This window comes from Telmatherina bonti (assembly GCF_933228915.1).
Source record: "Telmatherina bonti genome assembly, chromosome: 10".
Taxonomy (NCBI): Eukaryota; Metazoa; Chordata; class Actinopteri; order Atheriniformes; family Telmatherinidae; genus Telmatherina; species Telmatherina bonti.
The window spans coordinates 13,152,323-13,162,530 of NC_136628.1; the positions used below are offsets into that span (position 1 = coordinate 13,152,323).

Genomic DNA, 10,208 nt, shown 5'->3' on the forward strand with positions numbered 1-10,208 from the left:
GTTTGGTGGTTGATACTGGTGAAATGTCTTCTCACACTCAAGCTTACTTAAGGCCTTGTATTGTAGTTTCTCTTCCATGGTTGGTGCTCACATTGAACAAGAAGCTTCAAAAATCTGGAAATGCGTTATCACAAATTGACCAATCACAAAGAAGTTCCTCCACAGCTGCTGAGAAAAGTGAAGCAATGATAAAAATCGAAGCATAAATGGTATTTATTATGTAGTCTTCCATGGTATAACCTAAAAGAAGCAGGAAGTGGAGTTTATTTGTGGTACATGTAAGTACGTCACATCCAGCCCCCGTCCAATCAGAACCTTTTCCAACCTCGTGATCCAAAATAGAACTGAGTAAAGACTAATAAACGCGTTTTACATGTAAACCTCAATTTTGAATTACTCTATCCATGTAAACTTCCATGAAAATACTTTAATTTGGAATAATTAATTCTGAATTAAAAAACATAATAGAACTGTAGTCAGTGCTACGCTCAACAGAGCAAATCTCTCTAATTAGTCATTTACCGTCACTCAGGATGTTAATAAGTGAAATAGGTGAAATATTTTCTGCCTGTTTTTCGATCACCATCTCTTCCTGTTGATCGTCACTGATGTTTGAAAGGATTAACCGCTGTGTTCGGCTTTTCCAACATCTCTGTAACTTCTTTTTAAACAGAAGGGTGGCAGGGGAGTCCTAGGTTCCAAAATGTTATTTCCATGCTGTGTAATGATGGAAAACCAAGAGTCCTAAAGAATACAAATTTAGCTTTTTAGAATAAGTTAGCTGGATGAAGTCGAATGGACCAAAGCTATTAACCATGTTGGTGAGAAAAAGCTAAAACCTTTTAGTTTCATGCCTTAGATTGAACACATACACAGGTAGGGATGTCTTTTCTGCCAGATTTATTAAGCAGTGCATATGTATGCTGTATTAATGCGTATAATAGAAAAAGGATTAATTTTGCTGAATCAAAGATACCAACAAAAAACTTTACTCAAAGCCAAAAGCATTTTTTCTGTTTTGTTTTACAGCTCTTCTTTTTCTTCGTACATTTTGGGAGTCCTATTTTAAGGTTTTATATGCAGTGAATTTGGAGTGTCAAGGCCACTTCTGCTCCCTAACATACGTAAATGGTAACATCTGTTTGAAACGTCACCATTGTGACTGTAGTTGCGTTCTCTGAACGCTCCCACCATGTCTACTTTTGTTGATCTTTTTCTCCTCAACTACTACCTCTGCACCTTCTTCTTTGGCTGCTTTTTATTTAGTTATTTCTGCAGCAAAATCTTCCTGTTCCTCCTCTTCTTCTCTCAGGTTTGTTCTTTTTGCTGATTGTCTTTCAGCTGTAATACAACTCAACAAATTTTTTACGAGTATTTTGTTGCAAGATGCTGCTTTAGCGTTAAATGCTTCAGTGATGGCTAGCATTAGCTAACGCTCCAAATAAACCCATCTGCTGGCCTTGTTACAGCCATTTAACAAAACCATTTAATTTATTAGATTGCTCTTTCACAGCATTATTCCCTTTTGGGATGTGGTTTAGGATTGTTTTTGTCTTAAGTTTTCCCTTTTTAATACTACTTTGTAACTTTCCCTACAAGCTAGCAGCTAGCTGAGAACATTCTGTTGCTTGCTCGAGGTTGTTGAGCGGCTGACATATTATTGCAACCACGTAGTGGAACTGAGTTTCTCGTGGATAACGGGCATATGTCTGGCGCCCTCTATTGATAAAGTTCAGCGTCCCTGTGACTTTCAGCAGATGGGTGCAAAACTGAGTTTATTTTGCCAGCGCTCAAGCCGCAAACATGGTCTTTGGCCCAGTGGTTAACAACCACTGGCTTAGACATATGCTATGATGCTGACGAAACGTAGATATACAAGTTAAACATACCAATTGTTTTGCAATGAAATAATCCTCTCAACTTCTGTAAAAAAAAAAAAAAAGTTAGGTAAATAGTAACTGTGTTTGCATGTTAAGTCCAAAGAACATCAGATTGAGCTGAGTAGGGACGAGGAATTGCAGTCAGATTTTCTTTTCATCTTAACTCGTCTATGTCTAGGCTGCTGCTCATTATGTGACTTCAGCATTCCAATATAAAGAAATACATGAAGGTATGCTGTCCTTCAATACAACTTAAAATGAGTGTGAAATTGTTTACAAAGCTAAATCTCAAGGAGCCAAAAGCAAATACCTGTAATTATTTTAGTGTGGACCAGTGGACCAAATCTCTTTAACTATATGGAGAAATCTGCTGTTTTATGTAAGCATAGACCTTAATCCCATGAGCACATTACATGGAATATCTTCATTAGACAGTCCAGGGAGTGGACAGCCCATCAGTAGACTGATATTTATCAGTCACGCCCATAGCAGTTAGTTGCCACCTCGCTTTACACTTCCTGGAATGTGCACATGCTTTCTGTGAGCGAATGGGAATGCAGATAAAGCAGGCCAAGTCTCCTCGAAGCACTTCATTCACTGCTTTCTGCTTTTGATGACAGAGACAGCTGGTAACCACACCTTGACCTCAAGCTTTTATGGTGTCACAGAAACAAAACTGGCATGGACAAACTACTCAGTGCTAAATCGAGAATCAGTAGATTGATGACTACTCAGAAAACTAGAAAAGCAATGGTGTGAAAGTCTTTAAAACGCGATGTGATCACAGTATGAATGTGTTCAGCAATGACGCCGTATTTGAATTAATAGTCCAGGCCGTGACACATACTTTTGATTTAGATAGAAAGAATGTTTTTTTTTTTTGCTCAATCTCACTGTTATTGATCATGTATCACAAAGCTTTGAAAGCCTCCATTCTATCATCTGCATTGATGATGTTTTCTCTCACTGGTCAGGTTGGAGATTTTGGGGACACAAACAGCTGGCCGACACCAGGGGAGATCGCAACCAAAGACATGCAGGTAAGTGTTCTCAAGGTGATGGTTGAGCCTCAGGCTGATATCTGTGCTGAGATGAGGTTGGAGTCTGTTGAGTGGAGGCAGCCTGATCTCACTATGTGCTTAACATGCGGTTATCAAACTGAGAAAACAAGCTTTATTTCATAATCATAATCCATACTTAGACATTTTTTCTCTACTTGTTGAGTTGTTTTAGGGCACATTTACATCAGCCTTTCTGATTCGAATCGTAGTCCGTTTGTTCGGAAAGTCCGCTTCATTTGGGGAAATGTGAACGAGCCAAACAAACTCTGATTTAGACCAAAGAAGCGGACCCGGTCCACCAACAAATACAGGTCCCGGTTCGTCTCAAGCAGACCAAATACATGAAGCGGACTCAAAAAGAAGTCACTTTCTGCCTTTTGTGTAGTATTATATTGTGGGTCAATATGTTAAGTCCTCTGCCTCGTCTGTTGTTCATACTGTGCCCATTGTTGCAGTGTATTTCTGCAGTATACTTGCACAAGATGGCATAAAAAACCCAAAACAGTGATAGTTTCCTGCTTCATGTTTAACTTGTAAGTGGAGGGGGCGGAGTTTTTTTCTTCATGCAGGTCTGGTCTTCTCTTTTGCTAAATACTAGTGCAGTGCCACCTTCGGTGGGAGTGGGGATATATTATTCTCAGGGTTTGGCTCGTTTGACCAAAGTGCAGTGTGAACCCGATCTCGGTCTCCATGGATACCCCCTTACAACGCAGCCGAGTCCCCAATCGACTGAGTGTAGCGGACTATCCTGATGTGAATGCACCCTGAGCTGTAGTAGCTTCCACAGGCCTCTTTTTTTTTTTTTGGTGTGTAGATTAATTAAAATGGTTGCAGTAGGTTTCCACTGTCTTTTTAAGTAGCAAAAATACAGATATTTTCCTTCCTTCCTTATTTTCTGGTTGTTGTTTTTTTTATTTATTAACGAAATGGGCATTGGTAAAGGCTAGTTTAACACCAAGACGACTTCTCCTTTTTTAAATTCACTCAGAAACAAACAAACAAGCAGCTCTTTGGTTTATTTCCTTGTCATTGTAACAGTAGTGATATGTTGAGCTGAGTAGGGGAGGTTGAACCTATCGCACAAGAGTGAAGTACCATTCTTTTAAAGCTATTCTTTTCATAAAATTGAACTTAAGGGGCTATTACTCACTAAAATACTGTTATTGGTTATAAATTTTATTTAAGGTCAATTAATCTCCCATCTTACAAATATTGAGAGTAATATAGTAAAATGTTTTTTTTTTCAAATGATGAGACTAAAAAGGAAAGTTGGTGCCTTTACACAGTAATCAATTCAAGAAAGAAACGTGGCAACTTAATGTCAGGGGGGTAAAAGTCTTCCATTATGCAAGCGGGTGGAGGCAGAGCTGATTTGTGTTGGTTACCCAGGTAAATGTTCAAGCACTCTTACACCATGATGAAGATAAACAGATATGGGATGTTTACCAAAAGATTTTCTCAGTCGTTTCAAGTTACAAATAGTATTCACCAGCCAATGGGAATGAGCAGCCCAGCTCATCTTACTGAGGGTGTGTATGTGTGTGTAGTTTTCTTCAATAGGCGTTTTAGTGCTTGTGGCTGTAATTACACAGCAGCTAAAGTGCACGTCCAGACAGAGCAGTCTGTCGTTGCTGGCCCAGCCATGTCCCCTAGATTGCATATTTGTTTCTTTAGTTATTTTTACTAGTGTGGGTTAGTTCAGCCTCAAACTCAAAACTGTGTGGAGACAAAACAATGACTGACCTGAGATCAGATGTCTGAAAATGTTGCAATGCTGAAATATATCATCTTTAATTGTTAAGTCATTCATTTGGGAAGCAAATTCTGTCTAATTTTAGAAATGATTTAAATGAAAAGTTGACTGAAACTGTTTGTAAAGCAACGGTGGCCCTTTATAATGAACACGATAACAATAACGAGCTACGTTACAAGACATCCCTTATATGTTAATTAGCCAGACTTAACTGTTTAAGTTTTAAATTATTTATTATAGATTATAAATAATTTCTTCAATCTGGTGACCAGGATGATATAAAAAAAAAAAAAAGTTTAGTGTGGAATTTCCTGTTTAAAAAATAAAATGATGATAAGTAACAATAATAAAAAATAATGGAAACAGTACTGAAAATGTGCTGACTCACTACATGACGACCAGTTTGACAGTTTGAACACTGCTTTTGTTTGGTCACTTGAAATGCCTTCATTGTCTGCTTGATCTATTGAACTCTTATGAAATGTTCATCTTATTAGGAGATTCTTGCGTTTCTAAGGATCGTTTGTATGTTTCACCTTTTTCTGGCACTTTTTAAACTAAACAGTTAAAAGTAGAAATAAAAAGACAATCATAATGGTGTTCACACGACCTTTATCCCTATGGCAAACACCCCACTAAACATATCCTGCTGTTCTTTCCAGCTGCTAGTCATTTTTGGGATGCATCTAATTTGTGCCCTCTTACAGTAGCGGCAGCAGCCAGTAGCCCTCAGAGCAACTTTCTATTTCTGCTCCCTGAGTGATAGTGTGTCACTAGGCGAGCAACCCTGGTAACTTCCCCTATTTTTGACTGCCAGGTATAGGCGAAGACGGCAGACTGCGTGTCTTTGAGTAAGAGAATGTAGGTCATGTAATAACTGCCAGAAATAACCCGAGTATCTGGTGGCAAAAGGAGGAAGGGGTTAGAGATTAAAGGTAGTGGCCAAAGGCTGGGAGAGGATGCCCTTTTAGGGACCCCCTCCATTATGAAACCTCCACTGCTGCTATTTTTGGGGTGCTAGAGGGCACTGTCTATCATGTTACATTTAAAGCCATAAGACGACCTCTGAGTTCCCCTATTACTCGCTCTGTGAACCCGATGCTGAAACTAGATAGCAGAGTGGCTTTTTTGGTGACTGCATTTAATGTGCTTCCGTGTTCACTACTCTGCTTATAATAAAACCTGAGACTTTATTAAATAACTTGTCCTGTTATCTTGGTTTGACAGTGTTTAGATCAACCATATAACACATAAATATAAAACTGTAGCATGAAAGACGCTTCAGGAGCACATTCTAGACAAATACAATTAAACGTTCACAAATTAAAGCAACAGAAATGAAGGAGATTGACATCTTAATGCATTAATATAGTTTGGATGAGGTTTGATGTGTAAATTTACCATGTAAATTGAAGGTTAAACTATTAGTTTTGCAGCTGGCTCCAGTTTTTTTTCTTTGGTTCAGAAAGTCTCTTTCTTTCTTTAAGCTGAATTTTTAGATTTTAGCAGTACGGCTACAGAAAACCACGAGAGCCAGTAAGTTTTCATTTCCCATTCCATTACTGGTTTATTTCGTGTTTTTCTTTTCTTTTTAAATACTTCATTCAGGCTTTCATTTTCTTTACTGCTTATTCCAACTCAGGATTGCCCACAAGCTTAAGGTTATCCCAGCAATTAGCAGGCGAGATGATGCCAGGTACACCCCGGAAAGGTCTCCAGTCCATTGCAGGCCGACAGAGAGACAAACAACTACATGCGCTCAGTTTAGGGTGACCAATAACCTAACATGCATGTCTTTACACGGTGGGAGGAAGCCAAAGTACCTGGAGTGAACCCATGCATGCATGAGGAGAACACGCAAACTGCATGCAGAAAGGCCCTCGTTCAGGGTTTTTTTGTCTTTGCAGAGAAGTCATTTTGAATCAGCACATGGTAGATATATATTAGCTGCAGTTTTAGTGGGTTGTGTACGTGTCATGACTGACAGGCAGGGAACACGTGCCTCTTCCACAGACACCTCTAAACAAAATGTCACATAGAAAGCTGTCCGCTGTCAGCATATGATGGGCAGCTTGTCCATTTTTATTTCCAATTTTGTGCAGCAGGTAAGAAACTTCATTGCCTTTAAGGTTCAGGTTGAACTTATTCTGTGCTTTTTCTTCATCCACCATTTTTGATGCTTCAGTCATGATCATGTTTTGTCATTTTTCACTGTGTGGAAAGCTTAATCTTCAACCTGTAAGACGTGTGAATAAGCGTTCATGTGATCTTCATTTGGCTGCTTGCTCTTTTGCAGCCATTACACCACGTTATTGATTTTGAGAACACGCTCCACTACTCACACCTGAGCCCAGAACACAGTCTACTTCTGTCGCCACTAAAAATAGTCTGCTTTCATTCTGATTTGTGCAGATTCTGCAGTAACAAATGAAAAACAAACACACAGAGTTCCAGTTTGTATGTAATGACGGGATTAGCCAGGCAGCCACTGAGATACGGGCTCCACTCGGTGAAACCCGGAGGGAGCTCAGTTGACCATGAGATGAAGCAGATGCTTCTTATTATCCACAGCTTGTGCAACATTCATTTAGCCTTGTCGTTGTGTTTGATAACAGCGGGATGGCAGTGTAATACCTTGAAGCTTTTAAAGCACTAATAGCTGTATGTTACACTGACTCACCAGAAGAGAAAATTACCAAACTATACCGGAAAGGTGAGAAACTTGATGATTAAAGGATGAAAATAGTGGAACATTTGTAAAAAAAAAAAAAAAAAAAAAAAAAAAAAAGACTTCAGTACCCAAAATACTGGCATCAGTTTGCAGCTGCCAAATGATGGAGCATGTTATGCATGTCTTAGATACAGTATGAGTGTGTTTTTGTGTGTGTGTGTGTGTGTGTGTGAGATCATGATCCACGTCATTGTCCTCTCTAAACTCCTCTTCCCTCCCTCTGTTCAGATGGAGGCAGAGACACGGACTGTGTCCTGCCCGCCGACTGTCAGGCAGGGCAGAGACTCATGGAGAATCAGTGTAAGTTCAACCTGCAGCCATTTAACCTGCTGCCTGCCTTCCTGCTGACATTCAGTCTCTGTATCTGATCATTAAACAAAAGCTTTATTGTATAAAGTTAACAACACACATGCCAAAAAAAAGGTGTCACTTTTCCTTCCTGCACTGAAACAGAAATATGCGACTTCTAAAGTTAATCATGAGGGTAAAGTAACATTTCTAGATGTTTTCTGGACGCAACAGTCTGGGCTCGGCTCGGGCTTTGGATGTTCATTTGGTTACTTTGGGTGCTGGTGTTGCTAGGTAACAAACCATCAGCTTCCATGGTGCACAGCTCATCTAACAAAGCTGCAAGGCTCTGTCCAAAACCACCTTACCTTTCACAGCTGTCCTGCACGCTATGAAGATCATAAGCTTTGCTGATATTTGAAGACCAGGTCAGGTTAAACAAATTTCACATTGTTTTGTTGGATTTACAACATTTTATTTATTGCACTTCATTAACATTGCAGCACAATTATTTTTTTTAAATAAAGCAGTAAAAATGACAATTAATTGAAACAACACAGCTAACTTATTCATGATTATTCATGCATTTTTATTTTATGAACATATGCTACTCAGTTTCATCCAAACCCAAAGTTTAAATCAGTGAAACTATTCTGTAACTTTGATTTTTTTTACCCACAAAATTACTGTACAATGGGCTAGAAAGAATTTAAAGTTATTGAGAGTTAAATGTTAGATAAAAGTGACAGATAAAACGACGACTATTGATGGGAAGTTTGATACATTAGATGATACATGTCTTTTTTCAACATTTTAGGTTTAGCTTGTTTAAATTCTCTGTTAATGTTGTACGAGCTCCTTTTATAAGCGGTAGAAATGGCTGCAGGACATCTTTACAAACTATCTTAGATAACCCAGTGAATTCCCAAACTCCATTGTGAATGAGTCCTGTTACACCTGCATTAATCTATACTTTAACATTTACATAAATTACTCTGTCGTCTTCACATAATATAAAATATTTAAACACAGATGCAAACAGTAATGTTTGTATTCTGTCAGAAATGAGCTGAGAATGAACTGTGTGGCCTCCAGCCTGTGTGAGTCCTCATTTACATTTGTAATGGACAGTAATAAAGGGCAACCCATTAAGTCAAAAGGCCAAACGTGTCATTACACATTAGACTAGCCATCTCTGCAAGCAGTCAGAATGAAAAAACACAGCCAGTAGCTCAGAGATGTAAACGCTCTCTGTTGTAAGATTTATGCCGTTTCAGTTTCACAGTCAGATTTAGCAAATTTGCACCTCTAAGATTGACATATTACAGGTTGCATGAGGCGAATTTAACGTGTTGTGAAACTCACTTTTAACAATGCTGCTAAGAGCTGGGTGTGTGATTAGAGAAGCCTTTAAATCTAAATAAGTTATTTTAAGCAATTCTTCAAAACCTGCACATGCTGCTGTGTGTGTGTGGCTTGTATGCAAACTTTCAGGATTGTCAGACTTTGCAGATATGTGCGTTGCTGATTGCTGAGGAGAGACTGAACTCCGTTCGATTTGAATAAACGTTGATATCAGCTGTGAGCAAAGATAAGCAGGGAAGCGGGTTCATGTTTGGCGAGCAGGTATGGCTCAGGATCAGCTGGAGGACAGTGGCGGTGTTGCTCCGCTGCAGTCTAATGCTAAAGAGTCACCTGACAGAAGACAACTGAAAATCCTAAACCATGTGTAAAGCAGCTTTTTTCCCCAAACTACCTTTAAACATTGTGATTTAGTTCATTTAAAACCTCTTTTTTTTTTTTTTTTTTTTTTTTTTTAAAGACTACATTAGTTTCCAATTTTATAAAACTAAATCCTCCTACATTCATAATTTCAGATGCTTTTTCAGCAAATGTAATTGTGAGGCCTGTTCAATTGTTTTAGAAAACCATCTAAATCAGCCAATCACATTACATTATCTCTTTGAATGTGCTGTAGGAATGTAGACAGGATCAATATCTGGTGGGTTTATGTTAGTAATTATCCAACAATAGTCAGGATTACACATCTATTACACATCTGCACCTGCTGATCTGGAGATCAGCTTCAGGATACCATCATGTTTCACCATATGGTATTCAAATTTTCATTCATAATTATGTCTTGGCTCAACAGATGGGGGGTTGTATGGTTTGGCTTGTTGATGACAAAAGATGGAGATGGTCAGACCGGACTAAGCTACTAGAAAGCAAACATAATGTCAGATCATCGCCTAATACAATCATGCAGAAGAGGATCTTTCCACGTGGTGTACATGTCAGCTGGAAGTCCAGTCGTAATCGGAATTAATCATTAATCTCCGATAGATTACCAGACCTTCACCTCTTCTGTTGCTTCCGCTGGAAATTTGCTTCAAGCACATTAAAATGTGGAACTTTTTTCTTTGTGTTCCAGAAAGTTTGATTAATAAAGCAGAGAACAAACTTATTAACCTGCTTTACACTCCAACTGGTTG

The 10,208-nt window shown here is 38.7% G+C and overlaps 1 protein-coding gene across 3 annotated transcripts in view; it reads left to right on the forward strand.

Moving 5' to 3' along the window:
• Positions 1 to 10,208, forward strand: part of larp1 (La ribonucleoprotein 1, translational regulator) — a 70,494-nt gene that overhangs the window by 25,351 nt on the left and 34,935 nt on the right. For 2 of the 3 annotated variants that reach the window (XM_079247512.1, XM_079247513.1), the window contains exons 3-4: positions 2,855 to 2,920; positions 7,654 to 7,725. In XM_079247512.1, coding sequence (XP_079103638.1) covers positions 2,855 to 2,920; positions 7,654 to 7,725 — 138 coding nt within the window. The remainder of the gene's footprint in view (positions 1 to 2,854; positions 2,921 to 7,653; positions 7,726 to 10,208) is intronic. The other variant, XM_079247514.1, reaches the window with a different exon arrangement.